The following is a 27,170-nucleotide window of genomic DNA, read 5'->3' as shown; positions in this document are numbered from 1 at the left end:
TGGTGTATTTTGCTAGGCAATATTGGTTAAATGATTTTGTGAAGATAATCGCAGACTTCTCTCTAGTGAAAGTAGGGGTGTTAATGGATCAGTTTTAAATTGGATTCATTCACATCAAAATCAATTTGGATGGATTGGAGGGACCAATGAGATACTGAATTGGGCCAATCCAGACTTAATGGTCTAAAGTATTTATTGAATTGGATTGGACCTGGTCCATGCATAATAAATTTATATTGGATTAAGTTGGATTAAACCAATATCCGGATAAGAATATATGTGTCAACGGACCAGGTTTGGATTAGAACCAATCTAGATTAAAATCGATTTGCACAGATTGTATGGCCCAGACATTAAATTTGGCTGGTCCAAAATGGTCCAAAACATTCATCGGATTGGATTGAACTTGGTTCATCTGTAATGGATTCATTCAGTTGGACCAGATTGGATTGGACCAAATCCAGTTCAATTGACACCCATAGGTGGAAGAAGATGATAACAGATTGAGGGTTATATAAAGGTTAGCTAGAAATCTACAAAAAAAGTAAACAGGAAAAAAAAAAGCAATGAAGGGTAATTGGAGAAAAAAAGATATGAATTGATTTGATTAATTCAATTCGACAGCAAAAATTAAAAAAAGAAAGAAAGTTGGGATAAAGAATGCTTTATATTGAGATTGGTTCTTTCTCATTTTGGTGGCTTTGGAAGTTGTTGGAATTTTGAGTTTTGGTAGCCGATCGAAAGGGTAAAATTTCTGACACCACCAAGTAACAACTATCACATGGATATTCCAGTGGAAACGCTAATAAACAACGAATTCCTGCAACTTCTGAATTTCTTCTCCCTACAGACAAATGGGGCCCCATTAAAATTCGTCTTGTGTCCTTTCCAAGGTCCCACCATGTGCATGTGTCGAAGTTCCAAGAGTTGCATGTTCCCATTGTTTACTACCTCACTGGAAGGAAGCAGCCAATTGGTACGTGACTGAAACGGACTGGACACTGAAGCTGCGTGCTATGGTAGAATAATCTGATTTGGGCGCAACCCAACTGCTCAACCTGTCCAAATTAAAAATGTGAAAAAACAAGAATCAAGTATCCAAAGTAAAATGCCTACAACCGCTTTCCTTTGAATTCCTTGTACTCGGTGCACTGCCAAAGGTTTATGAATTTTTGTTTCATTTTATTGGATTTGCATATTTTTTTTATGATTTTGCAACAGAATGATGCCCACCAGGTTATCCCACTCAGGGAGAACCTAATGCAAAGCTTTACCAATTGGACGATTTTGGCCACTTGAATAAATTCTTTATTTAACTTCCCAGTTCCATCAACATACTGCAAAACAAAAGCCACTATGCACGTATACAATAAAGTAGGAAAACAATCAAGGTGCCAGATTTCTCCCTCTAGTTGCTCTTCAACTCAACTTCGTAAGAGAAAAGATTGGGCATATTGAAGCATTATTTCCAAACTCTCATTATGACTTCTGAAGCAGGAGCTGCAGTTTAGATGCTTGAATCTGCAGAAGGAAAATAAATTAATCTCAGTAAATTAAATTAAATTAGACAATAATAGTCAGAACCATTCTACAGTTACCACAATGACCACTAGCAGAAGATTAATGTAGTAGAAAACTAGAAATTATGGTACAAAGATCACATTTAGGACCTCCTATTTGATTGGTAAAACTCAGGACTCTCAGATGGACCCAACCAGTGGTGGCTAATTCATTGGGCATACAACCATTAAGATTCTATTCACGGAGCATGGCTTGTCTTTTAAAGATCAGTTTCCCAAATGATTAAAAGAGCAGAGATGGAATATACCTCCTAGAAGACATTAGTCTGTAGATCTAGGAGTTCAGGATCCATAACTTTAACTTCAGTTTCAGCATCAGTTGCCTCAAAGAGGGGAGCGTCAAGTTTTGGAGGGTTCTGCATACAATAGGAATATTCAAAGTCTCTGATGATAATACAAAAAATGAATAAAACCAAGAATAAAATGGTTTTCAACATCCATCAAGATTACCAAGTACAGTTAGCATATCTTGTAATTACTAGTTTAACCAGAAACATATGTAGATACCCAAATTTGATACTTGAAATATATATTTATTGATAGTTTGTTACTCTTTTATCTTATTCTACCCAAGTGTTGGGAGTTATGGTTGGTACAATGTCATGACATGGTTATCAAGGCATTTCCTAGTTGACAATGCGTGTTGAAGGTGGTGCTTGGCCTGAACACCATAAATTTGCAATTAGAAGTCACCCATTATGGTGACAATGTGCCTTCCAGGAGGGGAAAAAAAACTGCAAAGGCTAGGAGACTTGTTATAATATTATTAATATGGGTGTATCTCATTAATATCTTATCAGTTTCCTTGTTTTCAATAGTGAACTTAACCAAATTATCTACCCTCTATTTGTCTATAAGCCACCCAATCTCCCTTTCTGCTTTTCTTATTTTCTTTACAGTTAGAAGAAAACATTGCATGCATCCAAAAAGTATATATTCCTCTAGAAAAATGGCACCTATCCAATTTATAGTCTTGGAAATAGCCTGAATAATTTGATTTGTGAGGATCTACCACTATTCATCTGCACCATGCACATGGGACATACGGTGGCCAATGACTTCTCAGATGCAATTTTAATTTTGTCAAAATGTCTTTTTTTCTGGTTAAAAGCACAAAAGTTTGTGTGTAGACTTGCAAATGCATCTATATAGTTCAACTTTACTTTTCCAATAAAGTTTATGATTTTCTGACCATGCAGCGAACCAGCGCCCAATTTACACTGCAAAAGAATGGATGTTGCTTAATCTCATTCGCTCCTTCATGTGAACCCAATCGATGTTTGGGATCCTTCTGCAGCAGTTGGTACATTAGTTGCTTTGCATTGAGACTTACCTGCTCAAAGATAAATTTTGTCAGCAGCAACGTTGCCATTATAATTTAAGTAACAAAATTTTGCTATACCCCATAAGCTATGCAATAAAAGCACTTCATATTATGAAAGAGGTTGTTTAAGTCTTTGTAAGAACCAAATAACCTTTTCATACTGCATCTACTGTCTATGTATTTTACATACAGTTTCAAAGCTTGTAAATTATAGTACGTTCAAATTAACGGAATTGAGGATTCAGTATGTCCTACATTCCATGCCCTCATTTGTCATTTGATAGTGATATTTTTATCAAAATTTCCTTTTTTCAAAAAAGAAAAAAAGTGTCAAATTTTCAGGACAAACAGATTGGGGTGACTGATTAATCACAACCAATCCCTTAAAAGATTATTTTCTTTGTCAAAGCTTCCAGATTTAATCCTCACTAAAGCCATTCTATTGATGCCATCATTCTGAATACTATTTCATCCCTAAAACCCATTGTTTTAGCTGGAATTTAAGCTTTAAAACCTTTTTTTTGTTCAAATCCCCTGTTCTATTTTGTGTACAATGTTCTTATATAAATACAAATACAAATCAAGAAAATACACATTTCACATCAGCTTCATACATAGACATAATATAAGACGTGGAGCAATTGTATGGAGATTTTCAATATTAAACAATAAGTTCATGGGACTTACTGAAATATTTCTTGGAAACTTAAGATTCTTGTGAAGAATGTTTGCAAACGTTCTTTGCCTTGTCTTTCCTCTAAACGGTGTATATCCATAAAGCATCTCATAGAGAAGAATTCCTGAGAGTGGTTATTGAGCCAAGTCCACAAGTTAAGATGGTAAAAAATTAAGAGGCAGAACAATAAAAAAATCTCTTAAAGATGTTTTACATTAATGCAACTGAAGTATGCCATCTCTTTTGGGAATATTCTAGACATTGGAAGTAATGAACTGAATTACAGAACATGAAGCAACAAATAAACTTTCTGGATAACATATCCAATATCATATCTCAGTCATTTTTATGCAGACAACGTATGTGCAACCATAAGATTAAATGCTAGCAAGAAAACCTTCTAAATGCATCGGAGAGAGATTAACACCAAGTTTTTGGTCTTTTTGGTAAGAAGAAACATATTCTAACTGTTTTCATGAATGCAAGAAACAGCATAGTATCATCTGATTTAATTATTTCCATTTAACATTGCTGGTTTTAACTCACTGATATAGATGCAAAGTGTGAAGATGTGGAATGACTCTTTGTAATGACAGAAAATGAAGCATGGAATAAAAAATGATGCCCTATGAGACATAATCCTGTTAATTTTTCTCTGAACCTTCATTTACTATGTGAAAACATGTGCAGATGCTTTGGTTTCAGTACTGTTAGAAAGCTTTTTTTTTTTTTTTAATTATCCATCCAACGAAACCAATGTTGCATGCTATGGAATTTTTTGTTCTAGGGGTAATGGTTGTTCTCAGAATTTTACTTAAAGAAATGGTTCAGATTGATTCTTAAGTATTAAGGTGTGTTTTTTTCCCACTAAGTAGATGTCAAGAAACATTTTAAATAGGTTTTCTACTATGGGGAGTAATTTGGGAACACCCCATTTTTAAAAGGGGCAAACCCCTTTATAAAAGGCAGAAACACCAGCACTGTTTTGACTTATTATTGCTGACAATGGTTTCTTGTCTTTTCACTAGGGATCTGCCCATTTCATTGAAAATGAGATGCCTCCAAAACACCACCACTGTTTTGACTTATTATTCCATTACAGTGTTGTCTACCAGCAATATTTTGAAATAACTATGTTTCAGAATGGTTGGTGAATTAAGTTAGGAATAAATACATAAATGATAATATCTGTTTGTTCATGGGTGGCCCTTGGTATTTCTCATTGTTCCTAATTATATTATAGCTTCTTAACCAGAAGATTTAACATACAGAGAACTGTCAGGTCTTTTCTTTATGGGTTTATGATGCATCAATTAGCACCAGAACCAATCATCTTCCTTCACTTTAATCTTTAGTCATGAAAGTTCTGTTTCTTAAGATATAAGAATTTGTCAACTCCTTCCCCTGGGTAGAAAACTTATGTTTTAAATGTTTGCAACAATTTTCCTGACAAGGACCTTATCTGAAATAGATTCTATGATCAGAGAGGGATACTTGAATTGTATTAGATGTGAATAATAAACTTTCCATAGTGAGGAAGTTTAAGTCATAACTTTGAAATACAGAAAGTACAAAAGCTAGATATTTTTCAATAAATTTTATCTAAGCAAGCACACAAGATTTAACTAAAATACAAGTAAAATGTGTCAAAAACCTCCAAAGGAGATTGAAATAATACATCCTTTCACAAAACGAAGATCTATATCAGAAGGTTAAGAAGATTGAATAAATGCTGGTAAATGTATATATTTTCACAGACACTGATAATATCAATCTCTCTCGTAAAACTCCCTAATTCATTCCATGAATAGATCTCAATAAAAGAATTTCAAATTGAATGGTTCCAATATTGAGTTCAGAAAAATAAGTTACATATGTATATCACCATGGGGATGTTTGGTTCCCTTGGTGTTTATTGAAAAAACGCCACCACATCAGCGCCACATAGGCATTGGCGTTTATTGCAGATGAAGCAAAATGAAACAATTGTTTGGTTTCACCATTTATCAAATAAATGGTAGAAAACTGAAACGCTTTGATTTTTGTGCATGGGGCATTTGGGGAAATGTCAAATTCTTGTTTCCCCCAACACCCCAGCGTTTCTTGAAACCAAATGCTGATGTGGCACACTTTAATGGGTATTAATCTGAGGTGGAGAGTAAAAAACGTTTAAAGTGAAGTTCAACCAAACAACAAAAACAGGAAATGTTTGAAGTAAAAAACGTTTAAAGTGAAAAAGTGCAAATTAACGCCCTGTCCATAAACGCCCACGGAACCAAACACATACCATATCAAGGTCCATCATCTGGCCCTTATCTTTAAAGGTGCACTCCTTGTTGCTAAATAATAGAGTATTTAATAAACACATCTTGTGAACAGGTCCTGGTTTATAAGTCTTACTAATCAGAGCATAACTTTTAGCTGTGGCTTATTGTTCAATAAGATACCAAGAGAAGGAAACTTAACATGGATGGATATTTATTCGATAAACAGGGAAATAGAATGGATATTTGGGATGAACATAGCTTGAATTAATGATCTGTTTACACAGTTATTATTGGATACCACATTGTTATTCTAACATTAAAATTTATTACATTTTGCAACTTTTCATTTTCACAAAAAAAAAAAAAAAAATCCTTTTGAGAAAGAAGATGCATCAAAGAGTATAGGTTTCTTTAGTGGTGCATTGACTCTAAGGTAAGTAGGTAATAGTGTTCAAAAATCACTAAAATAATAAAGAATTACCAAGAGCCCACCAATCAACTGCACTTGTATGACCATCCCCAGTGATAATTTCCTGAAAAAGAAAAAAACAATTTAAATCTTGATAAATAGGGATTCCATAATGTGGGATTTAAATCTAATTTCTGATATATCATTTAACTTCATCCCATGACACATATCGCCATTCGGAGAGTTCAAGAAAGATTTGACTAAATTAAGGATGGATATGGGCGCAGCTAGCTCACTTTGTTCATGAAGCTAAAACCAAACCCTAATTTAAGCTTATTTGACCTGAGCCAAACTTTGGTGCGCTCGGCTTGTTTATATACTATATATAATTAATATATTTCATATTGTAAAATAAATTCATATTTGTTCTTTCCAATTAATATACATCAACTGTTAGTCTCAAATAGTGGGTTATGCATTTTGGATTGAGAGGAAATAATATAAAAAACTTCAGTTCAATGATCTGATCTCACCTAGCCTGAGATTAGCAAATTCTTTGCAATCCAAGCTTGGGCTAACCATCTAAGGCTTCGTATGGCCTGAGATGATCTGAGCAAGGTTTGTCTCACTTCAAGTTGTTTATTGACCTACACTAAGCTTTCATTTTGGTTCAAAATTAAGTTATTATCAGATGCAATGGTTCTACATTCAAGGGATATGACATAAAGAAGCAAGTCCGTTCTTTGTGGAAGTGGTAGCTTCTTTTTCAATTCTTTCATTTTTGTTGGAATCAACTGGCTATACTGTGTGGCTAATGTAAAAATTTAGCCAATAGACAAATGCTACCAGTCTAACATGTTATCAACCAGTTAAGCTGCCTGGATGCCTCAAAAAAGTCATGAATGGATAAGGATAGACATAAACTTGCAGGACAATACTAACCAGGGGAACACTGGATGAACTCCAAATCAGTGTTTTCAGACTCAGACCAGTTTTTGTCACTGCGTCACGGGTTGAGTGGTTTGACCCCTAGAAGAGCTATGCGTAGACCAAAAAGGACGTGAATAGAAGTAGTAAGAAATGATTTAAGCACTAATAATTTAACAGTGGATATGGATTTAAATAGAATGGATTGGCAAAACAGGATTCATGTAGCTCACCCCATGAACCAACAGGCTTTATTGTATTTTAAAGCATTTTATGTAAAATAAACTTGAAATAATAAACATTATAAGCTAGAAATTTTATTTGTACATGCATTTAAGGTAGGTTTGACTAAGCCAACATTTTCTAAGAATGGATTGGAAAAACAGGATTCATGTAGCTGACCCCATGTAGTTGCGATAAGGCATAAATTATGATGATGATGATTATGAATTGAAAATTCAAGAAAAAGAAAAAATAAAAAAAAAAAAGCAAATGGTTTAAAGATTACATTTTAAAGCATTTTATATTAAAATAAACTTGAAATAATAAACATTATAAGTTAGAAAATTTATTTGTACATGCAATTAAGGTAGGTTTAACTAAGCCAACATTTTCTAAGAATGGATTGGAAAAACAGGATTCATGTAGCTGACCCCATGTAGTTGCGATAAGGCATAGATGATGATGATGATTATGAATTGAAAATTCAAGAAAAAGAAAAAATAAAAAAAAAAAGCAAATGGTTTAAAGATTACATTTTAAAGCATTTTATATTAAAATAAACTTGAAATAATAAACATTATAAGTTAGAAAATTTATTTGTACATGCAATTAAGGTAGGTTTAACTAAGCCAACATTTCTAAGAACCAAGTGGCCTAAAAACCATTTTGGCTGCTGGTTTCCCGGTTCTGACAGTCTGACCATCAGTCGGGTACGTCTGAGTTTCTGACAAACTGCTCCAAATATGTAAAAGCAAACAAATAGTAGTTGTATTAGTAAATGTGTGTACTGATGTGTATTATCAATGAAACTAGGGCTGTTCATAAGAATGCCCAACCTGACCAAACCGACCAACCCGGACCGACCCAACCCGAGTCGGACGGGTTTTCATCAGTACCAGTCGGTTTCGGGTTGGGAAAATCTATAAACCGATATATCGGGTCGGTTTCGGTTTTCTTGTGTGAAAATCGAAACCAACCCATCCCGAACCGAACTAGTCTTCTACTAGTTCGGTAGTTCCGAGTTTGAGTAGTTTCCTACTTAACTATAACTAGTCTTCTACTAGAACTAGAAGGCCCATTAGGCAATTACAATTAGAATAGGCAATCTATCCTAGTTTCTAACTTTCTATAATCTTTTACACCATATAGGCAACCCATTAGGCAAGAACAATTAGAATTCAATTAGGTATCCTTTTGTACAAGAGCAAAACTGAAACCAACCCAAACCGACCCAACCCGACTCAAACCGACCAGGTCAGTTTGGCCTATCAGTGGGTCGGTTTCGGTTTCCATCTCAGGTAACCCGACCAGGTCGGGTCGGTTGGGAAAACCCCAATAAACCGACCCAACCCGACCCGTGAACACCCCTAAATGAAACTAACGCTTGAATTTTTGGTGAAACATCCTCGATATCTTTATTTCTTCTTGTTAGTTTATGCCTGTACTTTCTTTGACCAAGGTTAAAGTGAGGAAGAAGAACAGTTGAATTATAATCCTACTATTTTCTTTGGAAACCAAATTGCTGGTTGAGAGAACAACATACTGGCGCTATGTATTCCTCAGTTCCAACAAATGAATTTGATGCTCGCATTGGTTCAGCCATAAAGATTGGAAGCAGTTGATGTCCTTTCTGTTTCTTTTTCTTATCCTGGGTATCTGGAATCAAAAGCTACAGATGACATACTGGGCCTATTAGTTTTGTGGAAAAATATGCAAAACAAGCATATAAATAGTTGCAGTGTAAAAAATAGTCTTGAAATATAAAATCAGTTAATGGTTAAAACACCTGAGGTTTGCAAGATGTCAAACATGACAGATCAAAATCTGTCAAAGTTACATGCCCATTGCTCTGCAGTAGGATATTTTCGGGTTTCAAATCCCTGTAAATTATACCTGTAGAGAACAAAATAATTTCACCATCTGATTATCTTCAAGAAGCCTGTCAATAAGGTGGGCATTAAGTGAGGAAAGTGAGATGCAAAACTTCATTATGCTTCATTTTTTCTCTAATTTCACTCTCTCGGTTTAACAAAAGTGTATATTTCATTAAATCAATACATGGTTATGGATGATCCTTGCAGTGGTTGGTGAATATTTTTTTATCATTAACCTTGAATATTAATGTGAAAATTGATGAACATCATGTTGAAGGAAAAAAAAAATAATGAGAAGTATTGTACTCAATTACAAGGAACTCTTGAACATGTCAATAAATGGAGAATAAGGAAACATATGTGCAATGGTATAAGAAATCTTGTTAAATAAATGGATCATAATCTAGTTGGATGATTAAATATTAATCCAAATTAAAATAAATGGAGGTTTGCATAACAATTTGCTAATATGATAGTTATACTTGAATAATTTCTTCCTGATGGAATAAGGTGAAAACAATATATTCTTTACCTTGACAGTGAAGGTACTCCAGCACAACTACCACTTCTGCAGCATAGAATCTGCAGTCACCAACAATTTTGTCACTTTCGTTCATTGAATCAACCATGAAAATTTCGGCAAGAAATCATCTTCAAAGAAACCTTTACCTTAAACTGGAAGACTTTTTTCTTTTTTTTTTATGTCAAGTTCATTACATTGGCTTGCAATTCTTATCTCACAATAAAATAAAGATTTTAACATGTCTAGATAATGAAGATTAAAACATCCATTATCTCTCAATTGATAAAATTTCTCAGGGAGTTAGGGTTATTGAACAAAAAGGCATTACCAAGCATATGAACAAGAAGTAAACAATTAAAAGAACAGATTTGTGTCAACTCCAAGCCTCCATATTTCAGCACAGTGAGAACATTACAACAATGAATCCTATTCTATGATAGTGACCAGAAAACCATGTGGGTCATAGTGTCCTTAATGTTTTGGTTCAGACACTCAAGTGCAGTATCTTTATATAGCAAACTGAAAATTTCACAAAATATTTTCACTTCAGGCCGACAAATTACAAAAAAAAAAAAAAAATCAGTTGACAAGGCTTTCAGTATGGGTAGGACAAATTTATTCAAAGATAGAGGCTATAAGGACAACAAAGGTAATCCTTTCCAAGAGTTTTTTTTTTCTTGTTTTTCTTAGTTTTCTGTTTGTCTTTTCTGGTTTTCATTCTCTTTTCCCTAAAGAAAAATTTCTTGAAGATGCTTTATGTGATTCACAAGTAATTATTAAATGTGCAATCCCTTTATAAGATAGGGACAACACAGAGAATAAAATTGACTGAATATTTAAACAATGATATGTTGCCATCATGCACCAATCAAATTTATCAGCACATGCTAAATATCACTTTAAAACTAATAATAATGATAACCAATACCTCATTGCGTCTTCCTTGAGCACCTTCATTGGTTGCCTGTCCAAAAGCAAAAATAGCTCTCCACCAGGGCAGTAATCAGTTACCAGACAAATATGAGTTTTTGTCTGCAAAATATATTAAGCATAAGATTCCATCTAATCCACATGAAGGTAAGTAAACATATGTAAACATCTATGGATCCATAAACGTTTTCTGCCTAATCTGGAATTGGGGGGACATGCAACAGGTGAAAGAACGATATGTAAAAGATAATCATCACCATCATATCCTTATCCCAACTATATGGGGTCGGTTTCATGAATTCTGTTTCGCCGTTACACTATGTAAAAGATGATAGATGCAATTCCACATTTATAGTTTGTTCACATTTTTCTTCTGAAACCTGTAAGCACTAAATCTCATCTTAAAACTGTGGTGAAAACCAACTTGGAAATCCAGGTTATTATGGCATTTAGGTATGAGATATCCATTTATCAAAAAAAAATGTTGAAATACAACCATGTAAGTTAAGCACATCAAACAGTTAAAATCTGTAACTTATGCAACTTATAACAGTTCAAGTGCAGTTATAATGTGTATATCTTCAAGTGACAAACCTGAAAAGAGGCATACAATGCAGGAAGAAAAGGGTGGTCCAACATGTCAAGAATTTCTCTTTCTGCACAAGCTCTATGCACCTGTAACAAAGGACAGAAAGACCCCACCAATAAGAACAAAGATCCCACCTCCCAAGGGAACTCACTTTCTGCTATGCAGTGAGAATGGTATATAAAACTGTACAAAGAAATTTATTTACCACTATTTCCTAGGTTTGTTATAGATAAAAAAGGATAAATACCATACTCCCTAAAGGTGTCATTCAAGCAGGCTAAGGTATACAGGGAACTAAAAGCATGGATGGAAAATCTTCATTGCCATTTCAATAATCTATTTACACTGGTCTTATATAACCTTGTCAGTGCCATGGGACCTAACTCAGCCATAGAGCAAAGATATCTATCATTATTTCTTTATTATATGAATTAATTTAAAAAAATGACTAAATTCGCCCTAAAAAATACAGTCAACAGCACAAACAATAGCCTTACTAGTACCCTAGAGATAGCTGTTGGAGATCTGGAAAGGGTTAACATATGCATATGATATCTCTGATGCAACACTTGAACAAAAAAAAAAAACTGTTAAATCTGCCCATCTTAGCTTCTCTATGGATATGCAACAATCACAATCTAATAGGTAAAAGACTGAAGGTCTTCCCTTGTACTAAAAGAAAGAGTAAATAGTGATTGACACTAAACTACTTGAAATATTTTGTTACTTCTAATGCCAGGTCACTTCATAGAATGTGCCAAAAATTTCACTTGACATCCATTGTTGATAACTCATACACCTAATGGAAAAGAAAAAAAGGGCAGCCCAGTGCATGAAGGCTCCCACCAATGTGGGGTCTGGGGAAGAAATTTCCAGAGTTAGATATGTTTTCTTTTGTTTTGATCTTTCTTTCTGTCCATTTCTAGAGATCCTACAGAATATTCTCAGTTGGAGCATAATAAAAAAGAGAGTCTTTTTTTTTTCCTTGTGTAGCATATGGTTGATATTTCTACAGTAACAACCAAGTCATTGTGATTAGATGTAAATAGTTATAACTTTTCATATTGTCTAATGTATGATGAAATGCAAAGAATATAGATGCAGAACTTGGATCTAAATACCTTGTTGCGATTGAGCATAAGAGCCTTGTCCATAGCCTTCATTGCAAAATATTCTCCAGTTCCACACAATTCCACTAAATGTACACTGGCATAAATTTGACAATAGCAGTTAGACTTTCTGGATTGCAGTGAAAATTCATAGTTTCAGAGTATACTGAAATTTACGAAACTACATTATATCAATTGCCAAAAACTCGGGTGAAAGTTCATCAAGAATTCAAAATGCTGCATGTCCATTGTCCAATGGATAATTCAATACCTGAAAAATCCTTTGAGAAAAAATTCATATGCAATGCATCTGCCAGCCATTGTTCATCATGCAGTTTATGTTACATAGGAACTAACAACAATTACTAGCAACATGATGCAGGATAGACGACCAACAGGTTCTTCTATGATCTACACAGTATGGCTGAAAAGCATTGAAGTTTTAACAACAACCTTATCCAAGAATGTGAAACTTGGATGCAACACAAAGGTTAGTTGGAAGGTTAAATTTCAACAACAATAACCCAATATTTTTAAATGATTAAATGCTTCTGATTTACCAAAAGCAACACAGAAGTTGCTTAGAAGGTTGAAAACTAAATCACTCAGACACTATTAATCTTTATGATAAACCAGTGAGATGTTTAGTGAGTGAATTTGAATAAGGTGACTGGTACGTAAGTTGTATGGTTCCAAAATATTATCAACAGTAATGGCCTACTAGGCTACTAGCACATAATTGAGGAAAATAGAAACACAAACCTGCCAGTGTCACCAGATCCCAGGGGTTTTACTGGCCTGAAATGTTTTAATCCTATCTGTTCTCCACTCTCTAAAATCTGGAAATCATAATATATTGGGAAGTTAATGAGATATCAAGAAAAAAGTTTCTTTTTGTTCAATAAAGTATCAAAAAATTCAAAATTTCCACAAATCAATCAGGAGAGTAACTTGAGGTAAATGCCATATCAGAGATATTGATCATACTGCTGTTATGACCTACTACTCTATGCATGGCAGCATTAATAAAAGACCATAGAGTTCATTACCCAATGTTGGTCCCAACTATCTGGGGTCTGGGGGGGGGGGGGGGGGGGGGTAGAGTGGGTATGGTCCTAACCTTTGGCATTTTTTGCACAAAGTGGCCACCCTCAGATTCAAACAAGTGTTCTTAGGCTTGCTAGCCTGAGATTTTACCATTAAACCAAGTAATGGCCCCTGCATGACAGCATTAATTGCATTCTTCAAAATACAAAGCAGTTTTTTTTTTTTTTTGACAAAGGAAGAATGTTTAGTTGATATCCATTTAATTATAGATAAACAGACAAATCATAGAACAAATTTATTCAAGATGCATCAATAGAATAAATCAAATAAGCACACAGTAGATACCACTGGTAGTATATACACTATATTTCCAGCAGTAATCCCTCAAATTTTGAAGTAGTCCATTATACACACTCAGACATGAATAGAGAGGAGATATATACCTTTTGAATAGCTCTCCATGATGAGCTGTCCCTTCTATGAGGCTTTGGGAAAACTTTCTTAGAATGATTCACCCATAGATCATCAGGTTTCTGCAGGGCATCAGTAAATTTCACTACTGCTATATCTTGATGTCTTAAATAAAGTTGTGGATAAAAGTGTTGCTTACCAAATTAGCATCTGGAAGTTCTCTCACTGCTTCATCGACATTTTCTGCTGTTTCCTTCACCTGAATATGGATTCCAATTGTTACTACAATCAGTTGCAATGAATACTATATGAGCCAATGGAAGCTTGACATTCATAAAAACTACCCAAAGAAGCAAAGCAACTTAATGAACAAAGCATGCAAAGAGAGTTACCAACTTAGCACCCTCTTCAGCAGTATTTTCTGTAATACAGTTCTGAAGTGGCTCAACATGCTCACTGCCATCAAGTTGCACACCAATAAAATACTGTACTTCTCCCTGTTGACAAAACTACTAAGAATTACACATCGTATCTAAGAGAAATCCTAACAATAAGGAAGCATCAGAGGCCAAAAAAGGAGTTTTACCTTCTGATCACGCATGGGCTGTAGATGGAACAGATTCCAGAATTTTTTGCCTGCATGAACTCAAACAGCTCAAGTCACTTATAAAGAGAATGCATTTTAAAACAAGAAGCATATTGCATGTTTTATTACAAAAGATATGATTGCTGTTATCAATATGTTGTGAACAGAGAGTTAAACTCGAAATTGAAATATTACTTAATGGTTAATTCATATTTTTAAGAGGTAGTGGTGCACACTAGATCTTCCATTTTCTACATAATGAACAATTGATTTGCTTCGACCTCTTCTTGCTCTTGTTTCCAGTTTAATTAGCCTCAAGTTTTACTGAACTAATTATGTTACAAGGTAAATAAATTTTCAAACGTATTCATATAGACGGAATAACTAGATACATGAACCCTTAAGTTAATTTCATTTAATAAATTAGCAAAATTTATAAACAGGATTTACTATTGACTCTTATGAGTTATGAGCAATTGCTCTCTAATAAGGTAACGAAATAATGAGACAACTTAGACCATTTTTGCAATGAGATAGAACTTTATGATGCTTTGGTCTTGCTCTGGTAATAATCAAGAGTGATATTATTTTGTTGGTTAAAAAAACACACAATGTGAAAACTAAAGCTGGCCATCCATATGGATCTCAGGCAAAGGGAAGAAAGACTGTGCTCAGTAGAAATTTGTGTGTACCACTTTTTGTGTAGTTTATGAGCTGCACAGTAACATCTGTTTGATTATCAATCGCTTCTCTTATTTTTCTGACCGTTGCCGGATCAGTCTCAGGGCCTTGGAGAAACCTGCATGATTCCAGAGAGAACATTTGGAAGCGAAAACAAGGAGTTCCAAGTATGCATAAGAACAAATAAACTTAGAGGAAATAAATAAAGAAAGAGACTTTACCAATCTAGTTAGATGGTTCAAGAAGCTTTTAAGGTGAAATCTTCTAGAGCTCTATAGTCCAAGAAACGCTAATCTTGGACCGGATGTACAGTGAATGGGGACTGCTTCTTGCAAGTTGCAACTACCTTGTTTTCCTTTTCCAGCCCAACGCCATATTTCAAAGAGCAACCAACAAAGGGCCCAGTGAATGAACAGGAGAGGGTACGAGTCTCACGTGTACCAAATTAGACACTACTGTACTGCACCATGTGGTGGCTCAGTTGGTAGGATCTTGACTCCTTGTAACAGTTAGCACCCAACTTAGCATAGACCTGGGATCAAATCCCACTCCCAAGATTTGGGTTAAGGGGGGATGGGCTTCATTAGTATACACTACTACTCCTACTGTATACTGCATCTTCAAGTTTTCTAACCTAACAGTTATGGCGTAGTTTTAAGGCCTGTTGGTTTTTTTTTGGATTTTGAGAAGTAGAAATTTAGTTAATGAAATTTTGGTTTTTAACCAAGGTATCTATATATTTTTTTTAGAAAACTTATTCTTATGTGGATAATTAATTTTCTCCATAGTTTTCAAAATCAGACAGGACATGATGGTTGGACCGAAAAAACCAGGAACCGGTTATTTGATTGGTTCCATTTTACCCCAGAAGGCCAGAATCATCTTTTTGGCAAAAAATCATTGATTTGGTCAGTAAACCACTAACTTGGACGGTCGAATCGTTCAAACCATTTGAACCGTTCAACGGTTTTTGGCTGTTTTTAAATTTTTAAATTTTTTAATTTCTTTTATCAGAATGGGCTATCTATTTGGTTTGAACGATCAGACCATTCAACTTAGGAACCGGACCACCCTGAACAGTTCATTGTCTGGTTCGATTTTAAAATTCTTAATTTTTCCACTTGAGGGGAAATTGCTAACACTTGAATAAGATAAAACTGCCCATTTTAATAATAAATTTTATAACTAAAAATGATCATTGTTTTATTTACCTAAAAATAAAATAATACGAATAAATACATTTACCTAAATAATTGTTTTCTCTAAATATTTACCGAGATAAATACATTTACCCGGATAAATAACTTTTCAAAAAACGAACACGTCCTAATTTCCGAGGTCATAGAACACGCAGGCACTATTGAACTCGGGTACCAAACAGGAGTAAAATTACAATGATATCCTCTACTTCCTGGGATTCGCAATGCCAATGCGCCTCCCGAGTCCCGCGACATCATCTTTCAAATTCTATTGTTGAACACATGAACTTGAACTCATTAAAAAGATAATGTAGACATTGAAGGCCAGAATTACCTGCAATTTTTTCCCAAGATCTCTTCACGGCTATATTCGGTGAGTTCCAAGAAGCTGTCCGATGCAAATATCTGCGAATTTGAACGGTCAGAATTGGGAAAACAGGATTGGCAGGAATTAGAAATTCACTTACCAGAAAATGAGTTACGTTCAGTACTTCGACTACGTACAGTACAATTTTACAAGTTTAGGGAAAAGGGATTGAAATCTTACGATGGGGTTATCAGGCAATCTCGGATCAGTGATGACGAAGTTCTTCTCAATGCGTTCCAGCGTAGTAGCTAGATCAATACCCTTTCTCATTTCCTTCTTTCTTGCTTTGTCATCAACATCAAGGCTGTCTGGCCTTTGATCATCATCGCTTTCGCTGTCCTCCACTGCAACTTCTGTCTCCTGATCTTCTTCCACATTTGTTTGACTCTTACGTAGGAACCTGGATGTACAAGAAAGAAAGCAGGTCTTGACTGAGCTCTATATAGTAATAACAGCAAGAACAGAAGAAGAAACTTGGAAAAGGACTCCTAATAAACGTGAGTAGAGAAAAATATATAACTACACCATGAGTAGAGAAAATTTTATAACTACACCATTAGTTTTCCATTGTCAAGAAGACCAATGCATCTCATTAACACTGACAATATGTAAATTCTTATACCCCATGAAAGAACGTCGTCGGCCGGTTTTTGTCGGTTGCTTTTCAGGTAACTCGCTAATTCGTTCCATCGAGCTTCTCAGTTTGCTATTGGAATTCCGTCTAAGAGGAGCCATATTTTCAGAGTATCTCCTTTGTGGCCCTGCTGGTAGCTTTGGTCGTTCTACACCACCTTCTGATTTCCTCATTAATGGGCGATTTGTTGATTCTGAGAGCGCAAGTGGTTCCTTTACTGCTAGTACAAGCTCAGATACTGAACCGGCGGCCATCTCCTTTTGTCTTGCTGTAAAAATAATTTTTATTGTAGTTCAACTTACAGTGATTGATCATCACACGCACTGACGCACACATAACACACACCGTCCGTCGAGAGTTGCATGGGAAAAGAAACCGTGGGCCGGGGGTTTTCTTCATTCTTTTAAATTGAAAACACAATACTTGGAACTTGGAAGATTAATTATACAGTTGTAGTCATAAATACCCATTCATGGCTGTAGAGTCCACATCCTCTATACCCTTGGTATAGAAAATTTCCTCTACAATCTGCCACACCAACCTGTGCTTGAGTGCTTCCCAAGGGTAAAGAGAGATGTGATTTTATCCATATTTACCAATGGACCTTGCCTGATGCTATGCATTATGGTGCAATGAAAGGAGTTGACAAAATTGTGGATTTCATACACGTGCACAGCTTGTAACTTGAAGATGCATTAACAGTTATGGCCTATATTTATTTAATTTTTTCTGAATATTATATAATATAATACAAGGGAATCATGGGTGGGGACAGATGAGGCCCATTAGCCATATTATTATAGAGAGCTTGTAACGTGGGTTTGATCCCGCCCTTCTTATTTGGGAGGGAAGCCAATTGACCATCTCAGGTCTCAATTAATACAACCCACACTAAGATGTCTTGATGGGCTTTGAGTTAGAAAGGCAATCATTTTTTATCATTAGAGTATTAAGAATACGTTGATTTTAATTTTAAGCTAAAATTATTAAAATATTAATGGCTTAAGTGGGTTGGGTCAAGACAAATTTGAGTTGAATCCAACCTATAGATCATTAATAGGTTAGCATCCAAATCCAATTTGTTCAATTGCTGGTATCATGTTTGGGTTGGTCAAATCTTTGTTGGTATCATGTCATTTCTACATCATATATTTTCAGCTTTTATTTTTTTGGGTAAATTACATGTAGGTTGTATTGAGGTGAGCAAATGGATAGGTTGTAAGTTATAACTAGAATTAAATCGAATCAAACTGATCTTATTTCAATCTATTATCGGGTAGGGTCCAGTTCCAAATTCTTCAAACTAATTCCCCACTCAGGCCAGTTCTAGGGAGCAAATGGATAGGTTCCATTCTAAGTTCTAACTAGAATTGAATGGAATCAACCTTGAACTGATCCTATTCAATCTATTACCGGGTAGGGTTTAATTCTAAATTCTTCAAACCAATTTTCCACTTAGGCCTGTTCTAGAGTTTAGGGTATCATCACCCAAACCAACTTGAAGAGACAATTTTGATTGGCCTTGATGGAGCTGGCCTTGGAATTGAATTTTCCTTAAAAAAAATCCAAAAATACTTTTGAAGATGTGAATATTTAAATTCAAGCACTCAAGTTTACAAAGATTGTTGCCTTACTTGACCATTAAGTTGCTTAAGTAAATGGATAATTTTTCTCAAATTGATATTTGAATGTGTATAATAAGTAATGTAAAAGATAATATTTAGGAAATATAAATTTTAATGATAATTGAACCATCTGTTGTTGTTGTTGTGGTTTAAGCACTTTATCATTGTGATTTCTAATCAATAATATATATTGATAGTAACATTATCAATAATGCAATTTGTGATTATGGTTCTGTTTGGAAAAAGTGAAAATATAAATATGTACAATGCAAAGCCTCTTGTACTTTGTATTTCTAAACTTGTATTTTCACTGTACATATTTGTATTTGTATTCTTTCTAAATTGAACTTATGTAATTATGCCACATTTATAATTCTTAATGTTAAAAACATAAATTAGCATACACTACTATATTAAACTCAACAACATTTATAACTATCTAATTTGATTTTTAGGCTTAGTTTGAAAGGAGTAAAAATTAGGGGTGTAAGTCGGGGGGGTTAGGTCGGGTTTATGGTCAACCCAAGCCCAACCCTAAAATTTGGGCTTAAGGCCTGAGCCCGAGGTCAAGCCTGGTTTTTCCAACCCAAGCCCAACCCGCCCTATAATTTGATGCACTCGGGTTGGGCTTGGGCCCGGGCCGGGCTTGGGTTGGGCAATGAACCCACTCTTACATATATAAATGTGTTTACGTAAATATATATAACACATATATATGTATAAATGTATATAATTGGACCGGGCTACTTAAGGGCTAGGTTCAAGCCCAGACCAAAAAATTAAAAAAAAAAAATCTTGGGCCCAAACCCAGCCCAAGGATTGAAAATCCAAGCCCAACCTGTATAAAATTCTGGATTGGACTAATTTGAGCTCAGACTGGACCCACCCAAATTGCACCCCTAATAAATATACAAATATATAGAATACAAAACCTTACATTTTGTATATATTTGTATTGTATGAGGAGAATACAGGTGTGAGGAACACTCTGAGGAGTAGATCTCAATTCTACAAGTATAAAGATATTGTACCGATTTTGTGAATACAAAATCTGATCTCCCACTCTCCGATGAAGCAGAGGATACCTGGAGCTATGGTAATTGAAACTTTATAATATACCACGTCAATCTGATTAAATGGACTTCACATGCCGGAGTTAATAATGGGTGTGGCATACTGTAGACGCTAATTCAGATAGGTTCGTGTCTATTGAAAGACTAAACACATATAATCCACCCGACCCAATTTATATGGCCCAATGTTGTATTGACGATGGAGACGGGATGGGCTCCCTACAGAGAATGCCCCACGCTCCATTCCTCCCGTGAAGACGGGATGAATTCCCTACAGAGCATGCCTTATACCCTATTACTCCCGTGAATTGGGAACATCTCCTATGATAAGGACAGAAGATGTTCCCAATGCACGAGGCGAATGGACTGTGGGGCGCCTGTGGGGAGCCATCCATCCGAAGTCTACACCACGCAACAAGGGTGCGGTGATAACACCTAGAGCAGTGGCCCCTCACCAAGATTTAAGATCTCCTAACCACGAGCGATACCCACATGCCCACACGTACCCATAGGACACTACAGGCTACAGCCACACACTCCCTTTCTTGTATGCTGTCATTCATGAAGTAGAAATTCCAGATATACGGCGTGAACGTGATGTTTACATCCTAATTCCTACGTCATAACCCCATGTCTTTTAATTATTGAATCATTAGAGGAAAGGTAGTTGAGTAAGGGCACCAACAAATTAATGATCAGTATGCGCGATGTAAAGGTCTGTTGCTAACAAGGCTGTGTATAATTGGCTATGAATCCAAACCAATTATGAATGATACACAATTAAACAAACCCACACCTTATTATGGGAAACAATGACATACATACTCATTTGCGATTGATGTGATTGGATGGTAGTCGTTTTTTTCAATGAATTGATACGTACCCGATCATACACAGCCTTGAGCAGCATATTTGGATTCCGCACTAGTGTCGGAGATGCTGTGTCCAACATGAACATGAGATGGTTGGGAGAGAGGAGAATAAGATGTGGATACACATACCATCATATCGAATCAGTGATTCTGGCAATCCATTTGGTCGGAGCATCTTATCCTTAAGCCCCTCTGTGTGCTTGCTAACCTCCACTTGCATCCTGTAACACGCCACATAGAATCATACAACAACAAAAGAGAGAATAAGAAAAAGAAGAGCAAAAAGAACGAGATAGAGAAACCTAACCCCTCTGCACCAATGTCCATTACCCTCTATCATTTTCTTTCCTGTCCCTAGATTTTAGGTCACTGTCTTATTCACAATTTCAATTTGTTCGGTTTTAGGAACTCATGTCACTTCTCAAATTCTTTTATCACATGGCCTCACATTAACTAACCATCATTCATGGGTATGGCCCTTTGTGGTCAAATTAATGGCTGCATGGCAGATTGGAGCCCATAGACTGAAAAGGCCTAAAACTCCACCCATCCATCCTGTTAGACTTGATCCACCCAATAAATTCTATCAATAAAAATTTTGTAAGACCATGCTTGTGAACTTCTGAATGATGTGCACATCTCCAATTCGACCCACCTCAATCCGAATCTGATGCTATTTTTGTTGGATCCGAATAATCCTGTGATAATCACAATTCGGATCACCCATATCCGATCCGATTCAATATATATACTTATAAAAAGATGTATATATTAATGCTTATCAATATATTTATTTATAAATATGTTTTTATTGTATTGCATTTTTTGTAAACTTTTTATAAAAAAAAACATGTATATATTAATATATATGATAAAAATAATTGAAAAAAACATATTTAAAATTTTTGTTTTTCTTTATATAAAAATTTATATATTTTGTTAATAATTTATTAAAATTTTCATAATTTAAATCGGATCGAAACAAATTCAGATTCAAATCACTATTTGTGAGATCCAATCACATCTTCAACTCGGGTCAGATTCGGATTTATCCTGATTTGAATCCGATCTGACCGTTTGCATCCCTACCCACATGCTTATCAAATATCAACGGTTCTGATCTGTCAGAGATTATGCATTTGATTACGTTAGACCATGGGTAACTAATTCCAATGGCCCAATTATTATTCTATTAAAATGGGGAGCTTTTTATGCAACTTATTTTGGCTACATGAAGGAAGGAATCATGTGCCCAAGCCAACATGTCCATTAGGTGGGAGATCCACTGGATCCACCCATCCAAAATAAAGAAGAAATTTTGAATAATGGGGGCCAGGTTGCCCACATGACGCATCCCACACGTGCCTGACATATACATCTTGGGGTGCATTGGAAACATCTCATTTAATTCGTCATGGGGAAATGTTCCCAATGCACGACTGGGATATGTCGTAGGCATAATGGATTGGATTGCATTTGAATGAAAGTATCTGAATTTGATTCATTATTATGAATAATAGATCAGATCGAATCTTGCAAACATTGATTTGAATTGGAATCTAATAAGGAATTGGATATTCAGATCTGATTTAATTAGATTTAATTTTTCAAAAGAATTAATAAATTATTTAAAAATTTTAAAATATATCAGTATAAATAAAAAACAAAAAATACAATTATGGTTACCCGACTCACACTCATGATAAGATATCATTTATAGAGTTCAGATCTGTGCCCCACAAGGATGCGCCCCACAGTGTTCCACAGCACATCCCCTCCATGTATTGAGAACATCTCTCAATGATGACATCATCAAGACTGATACTATCATCAGTAGATGCGGGAATATATTGTGGGATATTGTGGGGCACAAATGTGAACTCTCGTTTATGCCCAGACCGTTTCTAACAGTCAGCGTTTATTCATTGAATGGGATGTGTCCCGACAAGCAAATTCATTTCCATCAAAGTGAAATGCCATGAATTGCTACCAATTGGAGCTAACACAATAATGCCTGAGAGAACACAAGACAAAACAGAAGGAACCTTAAAGACCAAATTGGCCTAGCTATGTTGTCCGTTTACAAGTGTATTGACAGAAATACCCATGAGTGGGCAGCCACTCTCGGATACCCTTAAGCATTCATAGGTCATAGAAGGGGTCAGATCTAGAACAGATCCAGCCAAATCCAGATCCAATAATGGATCGGGAAAAAGGGTTCAGATGCAGGTTTGAATCATCATTTGATCTCGTATGGTGGATTCACACCCGATCCGTTTATGCATTTGCTTTGAGTCTTGGAAGAAATGCATATACAGTGTCTCGATAATTTTAGTTTTGTGCTTTGGATTGTGAGGCTCAAAACCCGCTAAATAGAGGTGTGGAACAAGGTCGGGTCATGGATTGATCCGCTCCATTTCATGCCGTATTTGTCAATAGTGAATACATACATGATCGATGGTAAGGAAAAGGTACTGAATGCTAAAAGACAGGACGATATATTTGATTGATGGAATTAGGAGAAGAAGGTCTGAAGGTAGCTGCTGAGATCTTGATCAGCAGGAGGCAATGGAGGCCAGTTCCCGTCACTTCATTAAATAATTGAAGATGGGAATCATGGGTTGGTTCTGGTTCACTTATCCAGTGAGTTAAGAAGGTTAAAACTCAAAGGAGTCGATCAGAATTTAAACTCACCCGATGAATTTCAGAATCTTCCCGGTTTCATCTTTGATGGGAGCAATGGTGAGGAGGTTCCAGAAGGGGGTTCCATCCTTCTTGTAATTCAGTAACCGTCCACAGTAATTCGTCCCCTCCTTCAATGCTTCTCTGATCTTCGATATTTCTTCAGGATCAGTATCCGCTCCTTGAAGAAACCGGCTGCACTCCCACCCAATTCAGACAAAACCAAGCTTTTGATTAGTTGAAGTTTAATGAAAACGATCGACAGTGAACTGTGGACCAGTTTCACATTTCACAATAAATTAATAAACGCAGTTGAAAACAGTAAAAAAACGAGGGTTAATGAAAACAAGGTGAGAAAGTAGATGATGTGGTACCAGTTCCGGCCTATGACTTCTTTGGAGGTGTAACCGGTCATCTTGAAGAAACCAGCACTTGCATACATGATGGGATGATCGGGCTTGGTCGCGTCGGACACGACAAACGTTTGCTGAAAGGTGGACAGAGCATCTTTCAGGTCCTCGGATACTCTCGGGAGCCCTCTCTCTTTTCCCGCCCCGTCGTCGGATAGCTCGTCCGAGGTTCGCATCGAGGTGCCTGAGTCCCTCTGGTACGTCCCACTTTCCCTGTTATTCGCGTCGTCGCCTCCGGATGTCCTCACTGTGACCATTTGCGGCTTCCCCGTCTCCGAGTTGGTCTTCAGTACTAGCCCCCACTCCGCCGCTCTCTGTGCGGCGGTATCTGCTTCGCCCGTTGGTTTTTCGACCTTTCTGTTGGTATCACCGTCTTGTTGGTTCTCCTCGAAGATTAAGGAGCTGGGCCGCTCTGCGTCTTTGAGTGGTGATGGGGTTGGTTCCTTGATGGCCATCCATGACGTGATGGGCTCGTCTGCAGGTCTACCGGAGAGGAGGGGATCGGGTTCCTCCGGCATGGAATTGTCTCGTGAATCATCCCAATTTTGCCACGTCGATTGTGGGCGGAAGACGGGATGGGTTGGCCTGGAAGCATGGCTGGATGGGTTGAAAACTTCGAGCGAGTCAAGACGGTAGCCTCGGGAGAAGGTTGACAAGGGAGGTTGTTCAGCAGGTGGATCCATTTCCTTTCCGCAATCTGCATGAAAGTTTGTCTGAATGAAATAAAAGAAGACAAATCCTCAAAAGCGTGTGGGGGGTTGTAATACATCAATTACGAGGACATTTTGGGATGTGATTGAAATATCCACTTTAGTTTAAAGATAATCAAACCCTCTAATTGGGGTTATTACTTATTTAGAACCAGATGAATGAATATATTAAGTGCTCGGAGACAGTAGTCGACTGTGGAGCACCGTACCATCATTTGAGCTGGCTGTACAGTAGCAATAAATAGCAGATCCCGAACCCAAGTCAGAAATAAAAATGGATGGGAGGAATGTTGTGTCAGTAGAGTGATGGAATTACCATGGTTTTTTATCAAAGAAAAGACATGAGCTTCACTGCTTTAGCACTAATCACCATGGAGATTAAGACCATGCTAACACCATTTTATATTAATTAATTTAATTCAATTAATGTCTGGATACTGGATACTCGACTGTGCAGAACTGCAGATTTTCTTTAGTTTTACTTACATGTTTGACTTGAGTAGAACGAGAACAAAGAGTAACTAATTAGATTGAGTTGATAAGATTTCTACCTTCCTGCGAAATAATTAATTATTAAATTGGGCAAAATTGAGAAAAAGAAACAGAAGAGTAGAACTGAAGAACTAGAGACAAAATCTATGTTCAGTTCCCATGGAAACAAATAGGAAGGTTTAGAGAGTTTGTTTATACTTGAAGCGGTTTAACCCTCGAGAACACTTGAAGAAGATCCATGTCCAAGGATCTGGCTGAGCTTGAGATTTAATGGTTTATCCCCAAAACAAGAAGAAAAAGGAAATGAATCCAGAAATTCTCTGAGATGAATGTACCAAAAGGCAACACCAGGAGGAAGAGATGTGGAGAAGAAAATTCATGAAGTATTATAACATTACAACTTTCAAGTCATACTGTGAAATTAGAAGGATACCCAGGAATTCTCAAAATAAGCAGTTCCTGGTTTTTCAAGTATGTGTGAAGGAAAAGGAGAATGACAGACAAGTACGTACGTACCTGAATTGAAGCGCTAGCTAGCTGTTGCGGCTGATGTATCTCTTTGCTTCGATGTTTGAAGAACAATCCGCCGAGACCATGTAAGCTCAAAATCTGAGAGCGAGGACGAGAAGATGAAGAAGGAACGATTTTAAATTTTTAAGGCGAAAAAAATGAGCAATAGTCAGAGAATGGTTACAGAAAACGATGTTCTCCATCTCTGTCACACGGCTATGCACATTGCTCGGAGGGCCATGAGAACGTGGAACAGAAACTAAATAGAAAATATCCTTCTGTTTCTTCTCTCCTCTCCACCTGATCTCTCTATCTTTTTAAATTTAACAAGAGAGAGATCTCTGAGGAATTTACAGACTGGAAATCGGTGGCGTGGGAGCGAAGATGTGGTGAGTAGGAGTATCGTTGCGCTCGCGCACGTTTGAATGGCGGAGTCCCGATCAGTAAGTCACAGTACTCCCTGACTCTCTCACCTGACAAAGGCTTCCAAATGTGTGCGTAGTGCGTGTTAGAAAGAATACTTGAGGGAGAAAGGATTAATTCCAAGTAAAACGACAAACAAAAGAAGCTCTTTGTTTGTTGTTAGCCTGACTCTCTCTTCTCCGACTGGTAGAATAGATAGAGTTATCTCTTCTCTTTGAGGCCGGGCAGAAAATAAAATATTAAAAAACTATTGAGGATATTTTGGTAAAGAGACAAATGGTTTTGTTTTTGTGGTGAATTTGGGCTTGGGAAGAGACTCTACTAAGAACCAACTAAGGGGGTGCTTGGATTTCCTACCCATACGTACCCACATGACATCACATTCACGCATAAGGAATATCTCGTTTGATTTATGTTATTATGCACGGAAAGATATTTCCAATTCACGGTGATAGTGTTTTGTGGGTATGTATGGGTAGAGTCCTTGTAAGTCAAAAGAGACCTTTTCGGCTATAACTACCAATTCATGGACTCTTTGATTTTCAAAACAAACCTCATAGTTTCTTGGTCTTTGTTGATTCGATACTCTAATTTCACACTTCGTTGCACATTTAAAAAGAATGATTGAATAAATGTAACCTCAATTTCTGAAAATTATCCTTTATTGGGAATTGGTTTGTCTTCTTCCTTCGAGTCACGCTCAAGAACACATTACACAATAGGGGAATCGTTTTTTAGGACCTATTCTGTATTGTGCTTGGTTCTTGAGAAAGTAGTGAAAAAGGAAAAGTTGTGGGATAAATATCTGGAAATGCCTTCTTCATAACTTTCACAATTTAATAAACCAAACATAAAAAGCTTTGATCTCTGCGAGTTTGGATCTCCTCCTCATCGGGCACTCCTTATACCAACCTCGGACCATGTCCAAACTGTACATCAGAAATACTACCATACTTTGTATTGTTATTCATGGGAAAATGCTCCCAGTACACAGTGGGATGGAGCTGTGAGGAGCAAA

At 36.3% G+C, this 27,170-nt stretch overlaps 1 protein-coding gene across 3 annotated transcripts; it reads right to left on the bottom strand.

The window, feature by feature from the left end:
• Positions 1-1,285: 1,285 nt before the first annotated feature.
• Positions 1,286-26,358, bottom strand: PHOT1 (phototropin 1). Of its 3 annotated transcripts, XM_088970489.1 has the most exons (25): positions 25,914-26,358; positions 25,736-25,828; positions 23,982-24,714; positions 23,620-23,802; positions 21,055-21,146; positions 17,344-17,623; positions 16,902-17,121; positions 16,689-16,759; positions 15,167-15,273; positions 14,475-14,524; positions 14,281-14,385; positions 14,088-14,147; positions 13,921-14,010; positions 13,193-13,269; positions 12,443-12,527; positions 11,327-11,407; positions 10,731-10,834; positions 9,812-9,861; positions 9,192-9,298; positions 8,949-9,074; positions 6,329-6,380; positions 3,592-3,704; positions 2,773-2,913; positions 1,829-1,936; positions 1,286-1,521 (listed from the first exon to the last, which is right to left on the bottom strand). In XM_088970489.1, the coding sequence occupies exons 3-24, from the start codon at positions 24,698-24,700 to the stop codon at positions 1,832-1,834; spliced, it is 3,018 nt and encodes a 1,005-aa protein (XP_088826615.1). In that variant the 5' UTR covers positions 24,701-24,714; positions 25,736-25,828; positions 25,914-26,358; the 3' UTR covers positions 1,286-1,521; positions 1,829-1,831. The 3 variants fall into 3 exon arrangements, 2 of the variants coding, with proteins under 2 accessions (XP_088826615.1, XP_088826616.1); XR_016107365.1 differs by having other exon boundaries at positions 2,744-2,913; positions 25,736-26,327; XM_088970490.1 differs by lacking the exons at positions 25,736-25,828; positions 25,914-26,358 and having other exon boundaries at positions 20,937-21,146.
• Positions 26,359-27,170: the final 812 nt, after the last annotated feature.

The sequence above is a fragment of the Nelumbo lutea genome, chromosome 2 (assembly GCF_056320005.1).
Source record: "Nelumbo lutea isolate HS-2025 chromosome 2, American lotus-T2T, whole genome shotgun sequence".
Classification (NCBI taxonomy): domain Eukaryota; kingdom Viridiplantae; phylum Streptophyta; class Magnoliopsida; order Proteales; family Nelumbonaceae; genus Nelumbo; species Nelumbo lutea.
This window is presented reverse-complemented; position numbering and strand designations above follow the sequence as displayed.